General features: G+C 38.9%; 2 protein-coding genes across 5 annotated transcripts in view; one reads left to right on the forward strand and one right to left on the reverse strand.

Annotated features, from left to right (window-relative positions):
• Window positions 1-23,165, reverse strand: part of XKR9 (XK related 9) — a 64,120-nt gene extending 40,955 nt beyond the window's left edge. The window contains exons 1-4 of one of the 3 annotated variants that reach the window (XM_010384246.1): window positions 23,025-23,165; window positions 19,137-19,218; window positions 15,834-15,944; window positions 12,322-12,871 (exon numbers count right to left, since the gene is read on the reverse strand). In XM_010384246.1, coding sequence (XP_010382548.1) covers window positions 12,322-12,593 — 272 coding nt within the window. In that variant the 5' untranslated portion in view covers window positions 12,594-12,871; window positions 15,834-15,944; window positions 19,137-19,218; window positions 23,025-23,165. The remainder of the gene's footprint in view (window positions 1-12,321; window positions 12,872-15,833; window positions 15,945-19,136; window positions 19,219-23,024) is intronic. The other 2 variants (XM_010384228.2, XM_010384237.1) reach the window with 2 other exon arrangements.
• A 180-nt stretch (window positions 23,166-23,345) lies between these two features.
• The window catches only part of LACTB2 (lactamase beta 2), a 34,334-nt gene continuing 33,772 nt past the window's right edge, over window positions 23,346-23,907 (forward strand). For both annotated transcript variants that reach the window (XM_030937529.1, XM_030937528.1), the window contains exon 1: window positions 23,346-23,567. In XM_030937529.1, the coding sequence (XP_030793389.1) occupies window positions 23,446-23,567 (122 nt within the window). In that variant the 5' untranslated portion in view covers window positions 23,346-23,445. The remainder of the gene's footprint in view (window positions 23,568-23,907) is intronic.

Raw genomic sequence — 23,907 nt, forward strand, 5'->3', positions numbered from 1 at the left:
TATTCCATGGTGTATATGTGCCACATTTTCTTAATCCAGTCTGTCACAGATGGACATTTGGGTTGATTCCAAGTCTTTGCTATTGTGAATAGTGCCACAATAAACATACGTGTGCATGTGTCTTTGTAGTAGAATAATTTATAATCCTTTGGGTATATACCCAGTAGTGGGATGGCTGGGTCATATGGTACATCTAGTTCTAGATCCTTGAGGAATTGCCATACTGTTTTCCATAATGGTTGAACTAGTTTACAATCCCACCAACAGTGTAAAAGTGTTCCTATTTCTCCACATCCTCTCCAACACCTGTTGTTTCCTGATTTTTTAATGATTGCCATTCTAACTGGTGTGAGATGGTATCTCATTGTGGTTTTGATTTGCATTTCTCTGATGACGAGTGATGATGAGCATTTTTTCATGTGTCTGTTGGCTGTATGAATGTCTTCTTTTGAGAAATGTCTGTTCATATCCTTTGCCCACTTTTTGATGGGGTTGCTTGTTTTTTTCTTATATATTTGTTTGAGTTCTTTGTAGATTCTGGATATTAGCCCTTTGTCAGATGAGTAGGTTGCAAAAATTTTCTCCCATTCTGTAGGTTGCCTGTTCACTCTGCTGGCAGTTTCTTTTGCTGTGCAGAAGCTCTTTAGTTTAATTAGATCCCATTTGTCAATTTTGGCTTTTGCTGCCGTTGCTTTTGGTGTTTTAGACATGAAGTCCTTGCCTATGCCTATGTCCTGAATGGTACTACCTAGATTTTCTTCTAGGGTTTTTATGGTATTAGGTCTAACATTTAAGTCTCTAATCCATCTTGAATTAATCTTCGTATAAGGAGTAAGGAAAGGATCCAGTTTCAGCTTTCTACTTATGGCTAGCCAATTTTCCCAGCACCATTTATTAAATAGGGAATCCTTTCCCCATTTCTTGTTTCTCTCAGGTTTGTCAAAGATCAGATGGCTGTAGATGTGTGGTATTATTTCTGAGGACTCTGTTCTGTTCCATTGGTCTATAGCTCTGTTTTGGTACCAGTACCATGCTGTTTTGGTTACTGTAGCCTTGTAGTATAGTTTGAAGTCAGGTAGCGTGACGCCTCCAGCTTTGTCCTTTTGACTTAGGATTGTCTTGGCAATGCGGGCTCTTTTTTGGTTCCATATGAACTTTAAAGCAGCTTTTTCCAATTCTGTGAAGAAACTCATTGGTAGCTTGATGGGGATGGCATTGAATCTATAAATAACCTTGGGCAGTATGGCCATTTTCACGATATTGATTCTTCCTATCCATGAGCATGGTATGTTCTTCCATTTGTTTGTGTCCTCTTTGATTTCACTGAGCAGTGGTTTGTAGTTCTCCTTGAAGAGGTCCTTTACATCCCTTGTAAGTTGGATTCCTAGGTATTTTCTTCTCTTTGAAGCAATTGTGAATGGAAGTTCATTCCTGATTTGGCTCTCTGCTTGTCTGTTACTGGTGTATAAGAATGCTTGTGATTTTTGCACATTAATTTTGTATCCTGAGACTTTGCTGAAGTTGCTTATCAGCTTAAGGAGATTTTGGGCTGAGACAATGGGGTTTTCTAAATATACAATCATGTCATCTGCAAACAAGGACAATTTGACTTCTTCTTTTCCTAACTGGATACCCTTGATTTCTTTCTCTTGCCTGATTGCCCTAGCCAGAACTTCCAACACTATGTTGAATAGGAGTGGTGAGAGAGGGCATCCCTGTTTTGTGCCAGTTTTCAAAGGGAATTTTTCCAGTTTTTGCCCATTCAGTATGATATTAGCTGTGGGTTTGTCATAAATAGCTCTTATTATTTTGAGGTACGTTCCATCAATACCGAATTTATTGAGCGTTTTTAGCATGAAGGGCTGTTGAATTTTGTCAAAAGCCTTTTCTGCATCTATTGAGATAATCATGTGGTTCTTGTCTTTGGTTCTGTTTATATGCTGGATTACGTTTGTTGATTTGTGAATGTTGAACCAGCCTTGCATCCCAGGGATGAAGCCCACTTGATCATGGTGGATAAGCTTTTTGATGTGCTGCTGAATCCGGTTTGCCAGTATTTTATTGAGAATTTTTGCATCAATGTTCATCAGGGATATTGGTCTAAAATTCTCTTTTTTTGCTGTGTCTCTGCCAGGCTTTTGTATCAGGATGATGTTGGCCTCATAAAATGAGTTAGGGAGGATTCCCTCTTTTTCTATTGATTGAAATAGTTTCAGAAGGAATGGTACCAACTCCTCCTTGTACCTCTGGTAGAATTCAGCTGTGAATCCATCTGGTCCTGGACTTTTTTTGGTGGGTAGGCTATTAATTGTTGCCTCAATTTCAGAGCCTACTATTGATCTATTCAGGGATTCAACTTCTTCCTGGTTTAGTCTTGGGAGAGTGTAAGTGTCCAGGAAATTATCCATTTCTTCTAGATTTTCTAGTTGATTTGCATAGAGGTGTTTATAGTATTCTCTGATGGTAGTCTGTATTTCTGTGGGGTCGGTGGTGATATCCCCTTTATCATTTTTTATTGCATCTATTTGATTCCTCTCTCTTTTCTTCTTTATTAGTCTTGCTAGCAGTCTGTCAATTTTGTTGATCTTTTCAAAAAACCAACTCCTGGATTCATTCATTTTTTGGAGGGTTTTTTGTGTCTCTATCTCCTTCAGTTCTGCTCTGATCTTAGTTCTTTCTTGCCTTCTGCTAGCTTTTGAATGTGTTTGCTCTTGCCTCTCTAGTTCTTTTAATTGTGATGTTAAAGTGTCAATTTTAGATCTTTCCTGCTTTCTCTTGTGGGCATTTAATGCTATAAATTTCCCTCTACACACTGCTTTAAATGTGTCCCAGAGATTCTGGTATGTTGTATCTTTGTTCTCATTGGTTTCAAAGAACATCTTTATTTCTGCCTTCATTTCGTTATATACCCAGTAGTCATTCAGGAGCAGGTTGTTCAGTTTCCATGTAGTTGAGCGGTTTTGATTGAGTTTCTTAGTCCTGAGTTCTAGTTTGATTGCACTGTGGTCTGAGAGACAGTTTGTTATAATTTCTGTTCTTTCACATTTGCTGAGGAGTGCTTTACTTCCAATTATGTGGTCAATTTTGGAATAAGTGTGATGTGGTGCTGAGAAGAATGTATATTCTGTTGATTTGGGGTGGAGAGTTCTATAGATGTCTATTAGGTCCGCTTGGTGCAGAGATGAGTTCAATTCCTGGATATCCTTGTTAACTTTCTGTCTCGTTGATCTGTCTAATGTTGACAGTGGAGTGTTGAAGTCTCCCATTATTATTGTATGGGAGTCTAAGTCCCGTTGTAAGTCTCTAAGGACTTGCTTTATGAATCTGGGTGTTCCTGTATTGGGTGCATATATATTTAGGATAGTTAGCTCTTCCTGTTGAATTGATCCCTTTACCATTATGTAATGGCCTTCTTTGTCTCTTTTGATCTTTGATGGTTTAAAGTCTGTTTTATCAGAGACTAGGATTGCAACCCCTGCTTTTTTTTGTTCTCCATTTGCTTGGTAGATCTTCCTCCATCCCTTTATTTTGAGCCTATGTATGTCTCTGCATGTGAGATGGGTCTTGACTATCCAGTTTGCCAGTCTGTGTCTTTTAATTGGAGCATTTAGTCCATTAACATTTAAGGTTAATATTGTTATGTGTGAACTTGATCCTGCCATTATGATATTAACTGGTTATTTTGCTCGTTAGTTGATGCAGTTTCTTCCTAGCCTCGATGGTCTTTACATTTTGGCATGTTTTTGCAATGGCTGGTACCGGTTGTTCCTTTCCATGTTTAGGGCTTCCTTCAGGGTCTCTTGTAAGGCAGGCCTGGTGGTGACAAAATCTCTAAGCATTTGCTTATCTGTAAAGGATTTTATTTCTCCTTCACTTATGAAACTTAGTTTGGCTGGATATGAAATTCTGGGTTTAAAATTCTTTTCTTTAAGAACATTGAATATTGGCCCCCACTCTCTTCTGGCTTGTAGAGTTTCTGCCGAGAGATCTGCTGTTAGTCTGATGGGCTTCCCTTTGTGGGTAACCCGACCTTTCTCTCTGGCTGCCCTTAACATCTTTTCCTTCATTTCAACTTTGGTGAATCTGGCAATTATGTGTCTTGGAGTTGCTCTTCTCGAGGAGTATCTTTGTGGCGTTCTCTGTATTTCCTGAATTTGAATGTTGGCCTGCCCTACTAGGTTGGGGAAGTTCTCCTGGATGATATCCTGAAGGGTGTTTTCCAACTTGGTTCCATTTTCCCCCTCACTTTCAGGCACCCCAATCAGACGTAGATTTGGTCTTTTTACGTAATCCCATACTTCTTGCAGGCTTTGTTCATTTCTTTTTCTTCTTTTTTCTTTTGGTTTCTCTTCTCGTTTCATTTCATTCATTTGATCCTCAATCGCTGATACTCTTTCTTCCAGTTGATCGAGTCGGTTACTGAAGCTTGTGCATTTGTCACGTATTTCTTGTGTCATGGTTTTAATCTCTGTCATTTCGTTTATGACCTTCTCTGCATTAATTAGTCTAGCTGTCAATTCTTCCACTCTTTTTTCAAGATTTTTAGTTTCTTTGCGCTGGGTACGTAATTCCTCCTTTAGCTCTGAGAAGTTTGATGGACTGAAGCCTTCTTCTCTCATCTCGTCAGTCATTCTCTGACCAGCTTTGATCCGTTGCTGGCGATGGGCTGCGCTCCTTTGCAGGGGGAGATGCGCTCTTATTTTTTGAATTTCCAGCTTTTCTGCCCTGCTTTTTCCCCATCTTTGTGGTTTTATCTGCCTCTGGTCTTTGATGATGGTGACATACTGATGGGGTTTTGGTATAGGTGTCCTTCCTGTTTGATAGTTTTCCTTCTGACAGTCAGGACCCTCAGCTATAGGTCTGTTAGAGATTGCTTGAGGTTCACTCCAGACCCTGTTTGCCTCGGTATCAGCAGCAGAGTTTGCAGAAGATAGAATATTGCTGAACAGCGAGTGTACCTGTCTGATTCTTACTTTGGAAGCTTCCTCTCAGGGGTGTACTCCACCCTGTGAGGTGTTGGGTGTCAGACTGCCCCTAGTGGGGGATGTCTCCCAGTTAGGCTACTCAGGGGTGAGGGACCCACTTGAGCAGGCAGTCTGTCCGTTCTTAGATCTCAACCTCCGTGTTGGGAGATCCTCTGCTCTCTTCAAAGCTGTCGGACAGTCATTGGCGTCTGCACAGGCCTCTGCTGCTTCCCCTGTTGTGCCCTGTCCCCAGAGGTGGAGTCTACAGAGACAGACAGGTTTCCTTGAGCTGCTGTGAGCTCCACCCAGTTTGAGCTTCCCAGCAGCTTTGTTTACCTACTTAAGCCTCAGCAATGGCGGGCGCCCCTCCCCCAGCCTCCCTGCTGCCTTGCGGATAGATCGCCGCAGACTGCTGTGTTAGCAATGAGGGAGGCTCCGTGGGTGTGGGACCCTCCCGGCCAGGTGTGGGATATATTCTCCTGGTGTGCCAGTTGGCTTAAAGCGCAGTATTGGGGTGGGAGTTACCCGATTTTCCAGGTGTTGTGTGTCTCAGTTCCCCTGGCTAGGAAAAGGGATTCCCTTCCCCCTTGCGCTTCTCAGGTGAGGCGATGCCTCGCCCTGCTTCAGCTCTCGCTGGTCAGGCTACAGCAGCTGACCAGCACCGATTGTCTGGCACTCCCTAGTGAGATGACCCCAGTACCTCAGTTGAAAATGCAGAAATCACTGGTCTTCTGTGTCGCTCGCGCTGGGAGTTGGAGACTGGAGCTGTTCCTATTCGGCCATCTTGCTCCGCCCCCTCAATGTAGTTTTAATTGAAATTTTTCATGAATGAGGCTTAGCATCTTTTAAACAACTTAAGGCCCATTTGTATTTCCTTTTCTATGAACTATCCTTTTTCTCTTTCCATTTTTCTGTTGGGTAGATGGTCTTTTACTTTTTGATTTCCAGAAGTTCTTTAAATATCAGAGGACTAGCCCTTTTACTGTTATAAGTTTACAATTATTCTTCCCTGTTAATGTTGTTTTTCTTTGTTATGCTTTTGTTGTGTGTGTGTTGGGATTTTTGCTTTTGTTTATTAGCATGCATTTTTATAGTCAAATCTACAATTGTTAATATCTTCTGGATTTTGAGTCATGGTTACAAAGGCTTTCCCCATTTCAAAGTTATAAAGGATTTCTCCGATGTTTTCTTTCATAGTGTTTTACACTAATATTTGATTCATTAGAAATTTATCCTGCTATCTGGTATCCTACCTAGAAGTACAACATGCTATCTTAAAGTATACCAACTTTATAAGTTAACAAAGTTTTTACTGTTCTCATGCTGCATATACTGGCTATTATTTCCTTTTTTTCCAATCAATTTCAAAAAAAAAAAAGACCGGGAGCAGTGGCTCATGCCTGTAATCCCAGCACTTTGGGAGGCTGAGGCAGGCGGATCACAAAGTCAGGAGATCGAGACCATCCTGGCTAACATGATGAAACTCCATCTCTACTAAAAATACAAAAAAATTAGCCAGGCATGGTGGCGGGCGCCTGTAGTCCCAGCTACTCAGGAGGCTGAGGCAGGAGAATGGCGTGAACACGGGAGGTGGAGCTTGCAGTAAGCCGAGATTGCACCACTGCATTCCAGCCTGGATAACAGAGCAAGACTCCATTTCAAAAAAAAAAAAAAAAAAAAAAAAAAAAATCTATGGTCTGTGTATTCATATGCCATACAGAGAAAAATTCGTTTATTGCCCTTGTGGTTTGGATGGGTGATGAGAACTCTTGCAGATTATCCTTTCAAACTTTCTCCTGGCTTGGAAGAATTAGAACCCATATTTTGTCACATCAAAAACTGTGACATGCCAAAGACACATACAACATTGCACATTTCTCCCAGTGTCTACCTCTATGTTTCTACTAATACACTTCTGAAGATTTCACCACCACTTCCACAGAATGAAGATTTCATCTCCACAGAAGAGACCTCTTTTCTAGATCATGTGCCATGGTAGGGCATAGCCTAAGACTGACCTTTGTGTGAAAACTATTATCGCCAAATAAAATTTACATATTTTGTTTCCTTCTAAATGGTTACCCAGTTTCCCCAACACTTATAACAACTAAGCATAATATCAGTAAAACTCTACAATGTCTGAATGGCACTATCAACTACACTTACTAAATTTCATTTATAGAATACCAGAATAACTGCAGAAACACATATGTTTCAAATGTACATGAAACATTCATAAAGATGAACCATATGTTAGACAATAAAACAAGTCTGAATAAATTTCAGAAGACTGAAAACATAAGAGTATGTTATCTGAACACAAAAGAATTAAATTAAAAATCAACATTAAAATAACCACAAAAGACCCAAATATTTGAAAAAACATTTATTAGTCTAACCCTTGAGTAAAAGACAAAATCACAAGGAAGCTAAAAAATATTTTGAACTGGACTGGGCACAGTGGCTCATGCTTGCAATCCCAGCACTTTGGGAGGCCAAGGCAGGAAGACTACTTGAGGCCAGGAGTTCGAGACCAGCCTGGGCAATATACTAAGACCCCATCTGTACAAAAAAATTAAAAACTAGCCAGACCTGATGGCACATGCCTGTGATGCTAGCAACTCAGGTTGCTGAGATGGGAGGATCACCTGAGCCCAGGAGTTCAAGGTTATAATGAGCTATGATGACCCTGTCTCTATTTTAAAATAAATAAAGAAAGAGAGAGGAAAGAAAGAAATCCTGTCATTTTCATTTGCAACAACGTGGATGAAACTGGAGAACATTATATTAAGTGAAAAAAGCCAGGCCAGGCACAGAAAGACAAATTTCACATGTTCTCACTCATACATGGGAGCTAAAAATTGAAACAAACTCATGGAGTTAAAGAGTAGAATAATAGTTACCAGAGTCTGGGAAGGGTAGCAGGGAGTCAGATAGAAGTAGGGACGGTTAATGGGTGCAAAAATGTAGTTAGAATGAATAGGCTCTAGCATTTGATAACACAACAGGGTGACTAAAGTCAATGATAATTTACTGTATATTTTTAAATAACTAACAGTGAAATTGGAATGTCCCTAACACAAAAAAATAAATGAATATTTGAGGTGATAAATACCCCAATTACCCTTATGTGATTATCACATATTGTGTATGTCTGTATCAAAACATTACATGTACTCCATAAATACATACACCTATTATGTACCCATAATAATTAAAACTGAAAAAAATTTTTAAAAGAAGCCAAAGAGGAAAAAACACCTAAAGGAGTAAAGGTAAAAATTACATGCACTTTCTCCTCAGAAACCATTCAAGCAAGAAGAGAATGGATTTGAGAGGCCGAAGGAGACGGATCACTTGAGCCTAAGAGTTCAAAACCAGCCTGGGCAACATGGTGAAACCCTGTCTCTACAAAACATACAAAAAGTAGCCAGGCGTGGTGGCACATGCCTATAGTCCCAGCTACTGAGGAGGCTAAGAAAGGAGAATTGCTTGAACCCAGGAGGCGGAGGTTGCAGTGAGCCAAGATCGCCCACGGCACTCCAGCCTGGGCAACAGAGCAAGAATCCATCTAGAAAAAAGAACTCTGTCTCTACCAAAAAATATATATAAAAATTAGCTCTGTGTGGTGGCACACACCTGTAGTCCCAGCTACTTGTGGGGCTGAAGTGGGAGGATCACCTGAGCCCAGGGAGTTAGAGGTTGCAGTTATCTGTGACCGTACCACTGCAGCACTCCAGCCTGAGCAACAGAGTGAGATTCTGTCTAAAAAAATAAAAAATAAAAAATAAAATTTAAAAAAAAATGGAGTGAAATACTTAAAGTGTTGAGAGGAAAAAAAAGAAGAAAGAAAACACCACTCTGAATTCTGTACCCTGTGAAATTATACTTCGAAAGTGAAGAATAAAGATTTCCACAAACACTGGGGAAACTTGTTGCCAGTAGACTTGCCTTGCAAGAAATGTTAAAATAGACTCTTCAAAGAAAAGGAAAATGTTACAGGTCAGAAACTTGGATCTATTAAAATATATAAAGAAAGGAAGAGCACTGAAGAAGGAATAATTGAAGATAAACAAAAACTTATTTTTCTGATTTTTAATTGATCTAATTTTAAATTATTTAAATATAATTCTTACATTTAATTGATCTTAATTTTAACTGATCCAGATAACAGTTCAAAATAATATGACAATATATTTGATTATGTATGCTTGTGTGTATATATTTATATACTTATGTATACTTACTATAAGTGAAATGAATGACAGCAATGATATAAGGAATGAGAGAGGGGAATTTGGATTATAACATTCCACAGAATGTATCAGAGAGAGTTAAAAAATAAGAATTTTTAAAATCTAACATTTAATAGTTATGTTTGATTGGCATCCCAGAAGGGAAAGAAACACAAAACATAGTAAAGAAAATGTTTAAAAAGATAATGGCTGACAATTGTATAGAATTAATAGAAGATAATAATCCACAGAATCAAGAAGACCAACAAATCCTAAGCAAGATAAATAAAATCTACATCTAAACATGTAATTAAACTGCAGAAACCCACAGATAAAGAGAAAAATCTTAAGAGCAGCCAGAGGAGGAAGACAAAACACTTTCAAAAGAGCAGCAATGAGACTAAAATCTAACTCCTCCAGAGCAACAATAGAATCCAACAAACAATCAAATATAATATGCAGAGAGAAAATAACTACTCATCTAGAATTCTATAGCCACTAAAATATCTCTCAAGAAAGATAATGAAATAAAGATATTTTCAAACAACCAAAAATTGAGAGATGATGTCACCAACAGCCCCTCAATAGATGAAATTCTAAAAGGCAGACCTCGGGAAAGCAGAAGTAAATTCATTCTAGGGCCGAACGTAGTGGCTCATGCCTATAATCCCAACACTTTGGGAGGCAGAGGTGGGTGGATCACTTGAGGTCAGGAGTTCGAGACCAGCCTGGCCAACATGACGAAACCCCATTTCTACTAAAAATACAAAAATTAACCAAGTGTCATGGCGCATGCCTGTAATCCCAGTTACTCGGGAAGCTGATGCAAGAGAATCTCTTGAACCCAGGAGGCGGAGGCTGCAAAGAGCCAGGAAGGCGCCACTGCAGGTCAGCCTGGGTGAGAGAACAAGGCCCTGTCTCAAAAAAAAAAAAAAAAAGAAAGAAAAGAAAGGAAAAGTAATTCTAGGTAGAAGTCCTGAGATTCAAGAAGAAATAAAAAAGAGAATAGTAAATATATGGGTAAACATAAATAAAATTTAGTAGAATTTAACTACATAAAGTAGAAAAATACATAATAATATCATCTAGTGGGATTAACAACAGGCATTAAAATGACAAGAATATAAATATATTAGTTGGGAGCATAGCAAATCGAATTCTAGTGTTTTGAGGTTTTTAAATTATCAATGTTAACAGCAAAGGTTTTGTTTTACTTTATACTCAGAACAATTTAAGACCACACATTATGCACTATACTTCTAGGGAGGATCCAGTATATTGGAACAGACCAATGCTCCTGCCAAAGCAACTAGAGAAACTATAAACTGGGCTGATATATCTACAAACGCTTATTGCTTGGAAATACTTGCTGATTCTATTACTCAGAACAAGAGGTTGAAAACCTGGATTTTGCCCAAGCAAAGGGCTGTTGTTAGGCAAGAAGAGAGGCCTAGTTCAATAGATTATGGTACATCCATACTAAAGGATACACCATGCAGCCTTTAAAAAAAGTAAAGCAGCTTTGTATGAACTCACTCCAGAAGATCTTCAAGATGTTTAAGGCTAGGTTTTAGAGGTCTGTTACTGAGGGACCTCAACTCAATCAATTTTTCCCCCAACATATGTGCCAAATTTTGAAACTACACCATAGAGGCTAAAAGCTAAGCAGAAAGTCTTGAAAAAGCAAAACAGGCTTTCTGGTAGTCTTGTGGTGCCAAGATAAAAATCAGCGTTCAGGACTTGAGGAGGTGCGATGACCACACCATACTCTCAGTTCCCTAGAGACTGCAAACCAAAAGCAGACTGAACCTTAGTCTAAATGCCTACCAGAGAAAAAGCAAAATAGCAGCATTTGGAACTTCTATCATCTTTTGTATACAATGTGTAATATTCAATCAAAAATTACTAGGTGTATCAAGAGACCCTGGAAATCAAGGCAATTTGACCTTTCTTTTATAATACAATTTATAATTTATAACACAATGTACCTTAAGGTCCTAATTTGAATGCTGATGAAAATAGTTCTGCAGATGTGCAAATTTTCCATTATTAGAATGGCAAATAACAGAGAATTTACCATATTTCTAAATTCCTTGCAAAAGCAACTTTTGTCTTTCTTCAATATTACAACTACATAATTCTCAATATTTCTCATACAGAATACTCATTTAATCTTACCTATTACATATGTATTTGTTCATCAGCACTTTTACTGTATTTCTTTAAACATTTGCATCTTACTGAGAATGTGCAGTTCAAAAATTGACTTCTAATACCAACAACTAAAGCACTTTCTTTCCAGCTTTTCCTAAAACCTGTAAACTTCTTTCTCATTGCACATTCTGTTTCTTTTACTTATTAAAAACATAATAACTACAGTTTCAAAAAGGCAAAATATGTGAAGATACTTTGAAAATTATAAGTCTCCACATATATACAATGACATTATTCCCATTAATTAATATAAGAAAAGCCTGGAATTTTTTTAATACATTCAACTAAGGGTCATGAATTTGTTGCTTTTTGACAGGACAGAATCAAAAGTAGAATCACTTAAAGGAATAATGGAGAGGTCATATAAAATGAAATATACAGAGAATCATGGAATTCTGAGGGCCTATTTAGAGTCTAGTTTCTCTACCTATAACAAGATGATTCTTAAGGCTGCTTTAGTTCTATGACTCTGTACCTAGCTAACCACATAGCTACTGCATTATTGCAGCAAAAATTTCATTTAGTTAAATCAATGATAAGTATGAAAAAGTGAGTACTCTCTCAGTTAGAAGTGAAATGTCATATTTACACAATCAGACTTAGAATATACAGAGAAGATAAAAGTTCTGTACGACACAGAAATGTCTTTTTCCTTCTCGTGAAAACTGAGTTCATATCAGAAAAAGTAACCTAATTAGATAAATTTAAACATTTTTATTAATGAACCTGGAAAATTCTGACAGTATGGCAATGACTTACATAAGCACAATAGTGAGGAGCAAGTAACCTTTGCTCCTCACTTATTTGCAAATAAGGGATCTTTGTACATTTGACTATCCAGATACATAAAGGTAGCTTCTGTTTGGATAAAAGAAAAACAGTGGTAATGATTAAACATGTATGCTTACCTTGTAAAAATTCCTCCTTGCAAGCAATGAAGTAGAAGAAAACAATGCTGACTTTCTTGGCCTGCTTTCTTTAAATCAGCCTTGAACCAAGAATAACTGAAACACTGAACCACAAGTGTTCCAAAAAGCATAAAGCTTAATGCTAAAACACTAAAAACATACTGTCCTTCATGGAAAAATCTGACAGATACCCATATGTCCACAATTAAATCAGTTATGTAGATTATAATGCCAAGAACTGACATCATAAAATTCTGTTTAGTATATTTCATTATGAATGACTATAGCTTTTTGTTATCTACTTTTTTCTCCCTCACAAAAAGAGAAAAAAAGCCAAACAAATATTAGTATATCCTTTGGTATAGCATTGAATTTTAATTTCTACTCCCTAAATCTATTTAGAAGAAAGAATAAATATTATGAAATGGGAACACTAACACCAAAGTGACTAATTTTGACTTTCTTTTCTAAATCTCCAATCTAGGTCCAATGTTACAAGGCTTTAATCAATCTTCTGTTTCACAATGATCTTCATTACAGATGACAAGACCTAAAATAAAACAGATATTTAAGTTCCAAAATATCTTAAGTATAATATTAAAAATGCTTGGCAATGATTTCATCAAAGCTCTACTTTTTCTAAAAATAACATATTGCCAGTAAATACAGTTCTTGTAACAACTTTGGGAAAGTCTCAAAAATATACTTGATAGTTGATAACTTCCTCTCAGACTATTTATCTTTTGAAAATATGACCTACCCACAAAGATATTTATCACATGACTATTTATAGTGGCAAATTGGAAACAACCTAAATATTTCAACATAAGGAAATGCTAAAGTAAATAAAGGTAGATTCATAAAACAGAATATTACAAAACTACTAAAATATATGTAACAAAGGTGCAATAGTTGTAACAATTCTTAATATGCTTTTGGCCCAGCAATTCCATCTAGGATTCTATCCTAGGGAAATATTCAAAAATGTGCAAAAAGATAATCTTTGCAGAGCCTTTTTTATAAGAGCGAAATACTGAAAACTACCTAAATGACAATTGAGAGGCCTAGTTCAACAGATACATCCATACTAAAGGATACACCATGCAGCTTTTAAAAAGAGTAAAGCAGCTTTGTATGAACTCACTTTGGAAGATCTTCAAGATGTTTTAAGTGAAAAAAGCAAATCCCAGAAAGATAAATACTGTACACTATTTATGGTTTTTAATTATATATGGAGAGAGGAAGAGGGTTGAGAGAAGGAAGCACATGCAACTTCAGTTGTTTTCTCTCTATATTGCTATATTTTTTTCATTTTTTTTTAACAACAGACCTGTACTGATGTTGCTAGGTATATAATTTTTTTAAATAAAAACAATAGTAAATGATACTTACGCAGAATCTCAATGACTGGAGAAAATGTTTATGCTACTAATAAAAGTTAACATTTACTTACCACTACGTGCCAAGCACTGAGCAAAATGTTGTATATAAAACGCCCCAATTTAATTATTCTATCACTTAAAATGTAGATTCTACTATTATCACTATTTTATAAACAGTCTGAATGAATGCAATCTGTATACAAGATTTGTCTGACTCATTGGTGGTTTTTTGGTTTGTTTTCCTAATTAATTGCCAACATTTCACAAAAAATGCAAATGTTTAACTGCTATCAAAAAAACAGAAAGATCCTCTATACTAGATTACTCCTTCATGAGCAAGGGCTGCCCCTTTAGATGGGGCATGCTCTCTCCTGTTCATCACAGTAGTCATCTGGCCCATTTCAGGCATTTCAACAGCTGGATTTCAATGTTAATACAGTTACCTACTAGCTGTGTGTCCTTGAATGTGTTCTTTTCAGCCTTATACCTTATTTTCTTCATCTAAAATGTGGAGAGAATAATGGTATATACCTTATAGGGTTGTTGTGAAGGTCAAGAAATATAATACATGTAATACATATAAACAAACCCCTAGAAAAGTACTTGGCACACAGTTAGGGCTCAATAAATGCTAAGTTATCATTATGACCTTGCTGACCCCTTGCCTGGCCTCTGTAAGCATATGAGTTTGCAATCTCTGACTTTACATCATATAATGTTTTGTGAAAAAGTACTATGGTATGATCTCAAAGGTAAGGAGGGAGAAATGAGCTCTGAGGCCCTGATGCAACAGGACTGGTGTTCTTACAAGAAGAGGAAGCAACACCAGAGAAAAGGCCACGTGAGGACACAAGTAGGCAGCCATATGTAACCCAAGGAGAGAGAACTTCACCAGAAACCAACCCTGCTGGCACATTGATCTTGGACTTCCAGTGTCCAGAACTGTCAAAAAATAAATTTCTATTGTTTAAGCTAACAAGTCTGTGGTATTCTGCTATGGCAGCCAGACCAATTAACACACTATATTTCTACAAAAAATATTTATTACTTTAAACACACCAAGGTGAATGTTTACTAAAAAATACACACACAAACTAATATTTACTGTGTTCTCATCATTTTATCACTTACAAGTATTTACTTTAAAAGTCTTCAGAATAATATTAAAAGGTATTTCATTCTTCTCACAGAATAAAGCAACAGTTATGATCACTGCTTCTCCTGTCAAGAACATTGTGACCAACAGGACAGAAAAAAAAAAAAAAAAACAGTTTAAAAATTGAGTTTTTAAAATCTAGTGGGCCATGAATTTCCCTGCAGTAGGTTTCTTATGTTAAAATGAAAGACCTCAAGCCAACATATACATGGGGTTTAGGAAGATGAGGTTAATTGGGAGGTTCTGCTCAATTGAACTAATTAAATATTTACTTAGAACCTACCATGTGCTGGGGCCGGGCGCGGTGGCTCAAGCCTGTAATCCCAGCACTTTGGGAGGCCGAGACGGGCGGATCACAAGGTCAGGAGATCGAGACCATCCTGGCTAACACGGTGAAACCCCCTCTCTACTAAAAATACAAAAACTAGCCGGGCGAGGTGGCGGGCGCCTGTAGTCCCAGCTACTCGGGAGGCTGAGGCAGGAGAATGGCGTAAACCCAGGAGGCGGAGCTTGCAGTGAGCTGAGATCCGGCCACTGCACTCCAGTCCGGGCGACAGAGCGAGACTCCGCCTCAAAAAAAAAAAAAAAAAAAAAAAAGAACCTACCATGTGCTGTTTTAGGCTCTTCTGGATATATCAAGTGAAGTATTCCTGCCCCTGTGGAACTTAGATCCTAGCACAGAAAGATAATTGAGGAGTATCTCAATTACAATGATTTGATCTTTATAAATAATATTAATGTATTAAATTATCACATGCACCTCAAAAATATTTACATTATGTATCATTTTTAAACCTAAAATTTGAAATATAGTCAATTAACAATAAAAATAATGAATAAATAAATCAAATATTATATTAGAAGGTGGTAAGTGCTATGGAAAAAAAAGCATAGTAAGGAAGATCAGCAATTACAGTAGAGATGTGCATATCATGGGCTGCGACATTAATTAGACTGGTCAGGGCAGGACTCACTGAGAAGGTGGCATCTGAGTAGTGAAATTGGCCATGTGAATATGAGATGGAAAAGCTTTCCAGCTTGAAGGAACAGCTAGTTCAAAAGTCTAATGCACTAGATTTTGAATCCTCCAAAAATAAGTTTCATAAAATATTGTCAGAAATTCCTCAGCATGGTTCTATTGGATATGTTTAATGTGTATACAAATCCTGTTCTAATATCATTCTTCAAAACATAATTTCCTAAGCTTTATACTAAGAAAAAAATTGCATATATAAAAGAACAGATGGTAGTAATAATAGCTACTACCGCTAGGTGTTTACTAAAAGTGAAGTTTTTTGGCATAAATTATTTCATTTAATCCTCACAAATCCCTTTGAAAACAGTATTATTGACTCTATTTTGCAAACCAGAAAACTGAGGCATAGAGGTGTTCGGTATTTAGGTGAGTTATCTCTAATGAGTAAAATCTGTTTGCCTCCAATGCTTAGGTCCTACCCACAATATACTTTTACACAGTATCTGAAAAGAAAACAGAAAACATTTATAGTTGTGTGAGTATAACACTTAGGCATAGCAGTCCATAGATTTGAGATAGACTACACATTATTATTACTATTATTATTATTATTATCGTATATTATTCTTTTCTGTAGTGAAATTAAAGGGAGAGGGGAATATAGTTAGAATTGCAAATGATGTGATCTAAGCCTTTCTAAACAAAAATCTTGGCCAGGTGCAGTAGCTCATGCTTGTAATCTCAGCACTTTGGGAGGCTGAGCCAGGAGGATCACTTGAGTCCAGGAGTTCAAGACCAGGCTGGGCAACATGGTAAAACCCCGCCTCTACAAAAAAAAAAAAAAAAAAAAATACAAAAATTAGCCAAGCATGGTAGTGTGTTCCTGTAGTGTCAGCTACTTGGGAGGCTGAGGTGGGAAGATCATTTTAGCCCAAGAAGTGGGGGTTGCAGTGAACTGACACAGCATCACTGCACTCTAGTCTGGCAACAAAGTGAGACCCTGTCACAAAACAAAACAAAAAAAAGATTTTTTGTTAATTTTCTTTTTCTTTAACTTATTTTCCACTGCCTCTTCTCAGCAAAACTTTATAGTCTGAGAACATGTTCAAAAGAATAAAAGTTGACTAAAACACAATAGTTAAGCTAAAATTTTGCTTTAAGTGATTTTAAATGTAGATAATTTCCTTAAAATTACAGACTATAATACTTCAGTATTCCATATGTGCATTTCTTAATCTCTCAACCCATAAAGAGAGTTTCCTTCACCTGGCATGAGTAACAAAAATTTAGTAGCAGGTTTGGGTTGTTTGTTGGTTTGTTTGTTTGCTTGTTTTAAGAGACAGGGTCTCTCTATATTACCCAGGCTGGTCTTGAACTCCTGTGCTCAAATGATACACCCACCTTAGCCTCCTGAGTAGCTGGGACTATCACCACAGGTTCCATACCTGGCCAACACTAGCAGTTTTGAGTCAACTTTTACAAGATGGAAAGAATAATTTCCAAGAAACAGAAACTGTTACTGGCAGAACATTAGATGCAATAGATTAATCTAATATGGTAAGATCCATATTCCTAATTTAGTCAGACAGAACATAACACCAAGTAGAAGGAAACCTACACAGCAAGCTAATACATATAGCAGATCTGATAAAGAGAGCCTGCAGGTCTTTCAATAACCACAGTTGTATAACTTGTATTAAGAATAGTTCATCTCTATCTCTATGGTTGATCACTATTCCGGTACCACTTTAGGTAAAATAATGCCACCTACAAAGTTTGGCTTCATAGGGGACTTCCTACACTTACTGACTTAATAGGACAATGATACAGTCTGAATATATGTCCCTACCAAATCTCATGTTGAATTGTAATCCCCCATGTTGGAGGTGGGGCCTGGTGGGAGGTTTTGGGTCATAGGGGTGGATCCCTCATGGTTTGGTGCTGTCCTCATGATAGTGAGTGAGATTTGGTTGTTGTAAAGCGTTGCGTCTCCCCCACTACTCTCTTTCTTGCTCCTGCTCTCACCATGTGAGACACCTGCTCCCTCTTCACCTTCTGCCATGATTGTAAGCTTCCTGAGGCCTCCCCAAAAGCAGATTCTGGCATTTTGCTTCCTGTACAGCCTGAAGAACCATAAGCCAATTAAACTTCTTTTCTTATAAATTACCCAGTCTCAGGTATTTCTTTACAGCAGTGCAAGAATGGCCTAACACAGAAAATTGGCACCAGTAGTAAAGTTGTGGTATAAAGATACCTGAAAACATGGAAACAGTGTTGGAACAGAGTGATAGGCAGAGACTGAAAGAGTTCGTAAGACTCAGAGGAAGGTGGGAAGATGAGGGAAAGTTTGGACCTTCTTAGAGACTGGTTAAAAGTTGTGAGCCAAATGTCGATAATGATATGGACAGTCAAGTCCAGGCTGCTGATGTCTCAGATGGAAATGAAGAACTTATTCAGAAGTGAAGCAAAGATCACCCACGTTATGCCTCAGCAAAAAGCGTGGTTGGATTGTATTTGTGCCCTAGAGATCTATGGAAGTTTGAACTTCAGAGTGATGATTTAGGGTATCTGGCAGAAGAAATTTCTAAGTAGCAAAGCATTCGTGATGTGCACTGGCTGCTTCTAACAACCTATGCCCAGATGTGGGAGCAAGGAAATGACTTAAAATTTGAATTTATATTTAAACAGGAAGCAGAGCATAAAAGTGTGAAAAATGTGCAGCCTGGTTAGGTAAAAAAAGAAAGAAAAAGCTTCTTCAGAAGAGGACTCCAAGCAAGCTGTAGAGCAACCACTTGCTAAAGATACTTGCATAACTAAAAAGGAGTCAAGTGCTAATATCAAAGACAATGGGTTCAAGTGATTCTCCTGCTTCAGCCTCCCCAACTAGCTGGGACTATAGGCGCACGCTACCACACCTGGCTAATTTTTGTATTTTTATTAGAGATAGGGTTTTGCCATATTGGGCAGGCTGATTTCGAACTCCTGACCTCAAGTGACCCACCCACGCTGGCCTCCCAAAGTGCTGTGGTTACAGCCATGGGCCACTGCACCTGGCCCTCTTTTCTTATAAATTACCTAGTCTCAAGCATTGCTTTACAGCAATGCAAGAATGGTTTAATACAGACAGTTTCAATCCAATTCCAAATATCAACCTAGCTATGTGGCTACCTGGTTGCCAGTCAAAATACACAACTTTTGCCCACTGTACAACTATCTGAGATAAGGCAGCTATTTAAAGAAATTAAAACTAGGAAATTTTCCCTTGTCAACCAAATTTAACACATATAAAATACAGACTTACTTGTCAAATATAAAAAGCCATCTTTGATTCAAAGTCCCTTCTGGAAAAATCTTCATCTTGTGAATGTTTTACTTCTTCTTCACTAAAAACAAGTATAATTAAAGGATGTGTAAACCTTTAAGATTCAATACTAAAATGAAACTGAAATCACCTGTTAGTCACATGTGGCATTTTCTAATCTAGTGATAAGAGTCTGTGTCATTATGAATTCAGTACACCCTTTTATAACTATCTCATTGAGGGGAAGAAATAGCATAGGTCCTTTCATGGGCTGACTAGGTTCCAAGCTTTCACTGTATTTGTCAAATAAGTCTAGAAAATACAATTTGCCTCATAACATATCCAAATGGATAACATGTCATGTTTGAAAAGGAGGTTCTTAAATTTGAAGTACTCTAACAAAGTATCATTAACTTAGCCCTACCTACTTTTCAACCTTATACATTCTCAAATCGTATGCCCCCAAGAGCATATGATTGTTGGTCTGTATTCCCAAATAAGCGCTGCTTTCCTTCTATTTCCAAGCCTTTGCTCAAGGTTATTTTCTGCTGTCTAGAATAACTGCCATCTATCTGACGAAATTCTGTCAATCCTTTAAGAATCAGCTCAAAACTCACCATCTTTATGCTTTCCCAGATCATCCCAATAAATATGTTTCTCGCCTTTCTCCTTGCAATCTCATTACTTCAGCTGTACATCTCTTCTAGTATTTACCCATATATGCTTTTTTTTAAGAGACAAGGTCTTGTTCCATCACTCAGGCTGGAGTACAGTGGCACAATCATAGCTCACTATAACCTCGAACTCCTGGGCCCAAGTACTCCTCCAGACTCAGCCTCCCAACAGTGCTAGGATTACAGGCATGAGCCACCATACCTGAACCCACATATACTTTAAAAGTATCTCCTTCATGGTTATGACCCTCTAGAAAGCAAAGACTATCTTATTCATTTTTAACATACCCTCAATACGTCTACAACATTACTTTGCATGTTGTAAGTAGATAATAAACTATTGTAAATGTGACTGAACAGAACGTAAAAAATCTTTGATCTGATTTCTTGGAGAGGAACTTAAACTTCAAGTCACATTTCTAAACACATTCACAAAGACTTAACTTTGTATCTTTTTTTTTTTTTGAGACAAAGTCTCTGTCGCCCAGGCTGGAATGCAGTGCCGCGATCTCAGCTCACTGCAACCTCCGCCTCCTGGGTTCAAGTGATTCTCCTGCCTCAGTCTCCCAAGCAGCTGGGATTGCAGGTACCTGCCACCATGCCCAGCTAATTTTTGTATTTTTAGCAGAGACAGGGTTTTGCCATGTTGGTCAGGCTGGTCTCGAACTCCTGACCTCAAGTGATCCTTCTGCCTCAGCCTCTGAAAGTGCTGGGATTACAGGCGTGAGCCACTGTACCCAACCAAAAAATGTATCTACCTGTCTATAGGTTTCTTCATCTGGATATACCACAATTACCTCAATTTTATCTCATCTAAAACATAGCTACTATCTACCCTCTATTTGTACTCTTCTTCTAGTATCTCCTGGTATGACCCTATGCAAGTTGCCTTACTTTTAAATCATTTGGCCTATTTCTTCATCTGCCAAATGAGGAGCTTGGCAATTGATTAAATGGAATCCAAAAGGAAAGTGCAGGTGAAAGTTTAATTTTTAAAAAAAGCTAAAAAAACTGGACCCTGTCTCTCAACATACGCAAAAGCCAACTCAAGAAGGATTAAACGTAAGACCTTAAACTATAAAACTACTAGAAGAAAATATCGGTAAAATACATAAGGACATTGGTTCAGGCAAAGATTTCGTGGCTAAGACCTCGAAAGCACATACAACTAAAATAAAAACAGACAAATTTGACTCTATTAAATGAAAAAGCTTCTGCACAGCAAAGGAAACAATGAACAGGGTGCAGAGACATCTGCTGAACAGAAGAAAGTATCTGCAAACTATTCATCTGACAAAGGACTAATATCCAGAACATACAAGAAACTCAAACAACTCGACAAAACACAAATAATCCCATCAAAAAGAGGGTAAAGAACATGAATAGACAATTCTCAAAAGAAGACATACAAATGGCCAACAAATATATGAAAAAAATGCTCAGCATCACTAATCATCAGGGAAATGCAAATCAAAACCATAATGAGATATCATCTTACGCCAGTTAGAATAGCTGTTATTAAAAAGACAATAACAAATGCTGGAGAGGATGTAGAGAAAAAGGAACTCTCATACACAGTTGGTGGAAATGTAAATTAGTACAACCGCTATGGAAAACAGTACAGAGATTTATAAAATACACACACACACACACACACACACAAATAGAACTATCATATCATCTAGCAATCCCACTACTATTTGTATATCAAAGGGAGAACTGCACCTGCATGTTTATCGCAGCATTATTCACCATAGGAAAGATATGAAATCAACCTAAAAGTCCATCAACAAACAAATGGATAATGTGATATATACACATAATAAAATACTATTTAGCCATAAAAAATAATGAAATCATGTCATTTGCAGCAACATGGATGGAACTAGAGGTTACTATGCTAAGTGAAATAATTCAAGCATAGAAAGACAAATACCACATATTCTCATTCATATGTGGGAGCTAAAAAGTTTATTTCAGCCAGGCATGGTGGCTCAAGCCTGTAATCCTAGTGCTTTGGGAGACCAAAGCAGGAGGATCACCTGAATCGCTTGAGTTCAGGAGTTCAAGGTTACAGTGAGCTATGATAGTGCCACTGCACTACAGCCTGGGTGAAAGCCAGACCCTGTAAGTAAATAAGTTAAGTAAGGAAATTAATTAAGCTAAAGGATAAAAGAATGGGTGTGCCCCGATTCTCAGGAGGACTTTTCAGCAGAGTTCTTAAAAAGGGAAGATGTGCATAGCTTCCTGCCTGAATAGCCATTAATTGGTGGCTATAGTAAATACATACTGACAGATTGAAATGCCTGATGTAGGAGAATGAACTCGATGAACTGACTACAGGATCTGTGTATTTTCTTTTAGGTAATTTATAACTCAACTTTTTTAATGGGAAGCGGTAGTTAACACTGGATAGTTAATACTTGGCTGATTAGAAACCAACTTGTTACAAAATGAGTCCCTGCCATCTTGGACATAAAACAGCTCCACAAGACCAGCCTAGCTCTCTGGGCAGGCGGGTAACACTGGGAGGCAGAGGCATGCTCCTTGAATCGCACAGAGGGGGTCAAGTGTTAGTACGAGGCAGGTAGGAGCAAGGCTGCACACGCAGAATCTGTCACCTGGGCAGCCGCCCAATTCCCGTTTATCATTTGTAACAAAAATAGTGTCCACCTCTTAATAATGTTTTGAGGATTAAAGGAGTTAAGTGGGATGTTTGTAGAAAGCACTTAGGCACAGTAGGAAGTACTAAGTAAATATGTCTTACCAGTATTTATTATAAAAGATGAACAGGATGGCCAGGCATGGTGGCTCACACCTCTAATCCCAGCACTTTGGGAGGCCGAGGCGGGTGGATCACCTGAGGTCAGGAGATCGAGACCATCCTGGCTAACACACTGAAACCCCATCTCTACTAAAAATACAAAAAATTAGCCGGGCGTGGTGGCAGGTGCCTGTAGTCCCAGCTACTCAGGAGGCTGAGGCAGGAGAATGGCGTGAACCCGGGAGACGGAGCTCGCAGTGAGCCAAAACAGCGCCACTGCACTCCAGCCTGGGCGGCAGAGCGAGACTCCGTCTCAAAAAAAAAAAAAAAAAAAAAGATGAACAGGCTACCACTACTACACACATACACACACACACACAGCCACTGCCTAAAAGTCTGACTGGCAATCCTTCCTGGGATTTATTACTGAATAACGAACAGTTACCAAACCTGTGTGCCCCATCACAAGACTCTTCCAGATTAAAATTTCTCTCGCCCACTTGGATCCACTCGCCTGTCTAGGACACAAACCCGTGAAGCACCAGCCCCCGTGACAGAGCCAGATTCCCGCTTCGCCTCACTCCACCTCACGCCTCGCGCCAGCCTTCCCACCACTGCCCGCGCGGCCCGCGCGGCGTCACGTGACCTCTGGTTCCGCCCCCGGCCGTGCTGCGGGATCCCCGCCCCACCTCGCCCGCGGTGTCACATGATACCTGCCCCCCCCTCCCCCGCCCCCCGTCCCCGCTAGCCAATCCCCTCCCTCCCGGCTTGCGCGGCGTCACATGGACGCTACTCGCTGTCCCCGGCCCGTTGTTTTGTTCCGCAGTGGAGTATCCAGATAGGTAACACTGCGGCGCCGGCTGAGGCGGGAATGGCTGCTATACTGCAGCGCGTCGAGCGGCTGTCCAATCGAGTCGTGCGTGTGTTGGGCTGTAACCCGGGTCCCATGACCCTCCAGGGCACTAACACCTACCTAGTGGGGACCGGCCCCAGGTAAACGTTCTTCAACCTCCCCAACGTACGCGGCAGGCCGCGGAGCCCGGGCTGTGACTGATCGCGGGTGTGCGGGCAGTGGAGAGCGCCGCGTCCTGTCCCTAGTAGGGCAGCCCCGCGCCTAGCGGCCCGCCGGGACTGCACGCAAGACACTCGGATCTCGAAGCTAGCTAAAATACGACCACCCCGGGTGATAGCTCTCTAGCGAGAAATGGAAAAAAAAAAAAAGAAAGAAAGAAACTTCCTGTTTTGAAACCCGATTTACTCTGCTTGATGTTTGAATGCCAGAGTGTGCGTGTTTAAACTTGAGAAAATTCGGATGTCAAGAGTCCAAGAAAGC

The sequence above is a fragment of the Rhinopithecus roxellana genome, chromosome 9 (genome assembly GCF_007565055.1).
Source record: "Rhinopithecus roxellana isolate Shanxi Qingling chromosome 9, ASM756505v1, whole genome shotgun sequence".
NCBI classification, from domain to species: Eukaryota; Metazoa; Chordata; class Mammalia; order Primates; family Cercopithecidae; genus Rhinopithecus; species Rhinopithecus roxellana.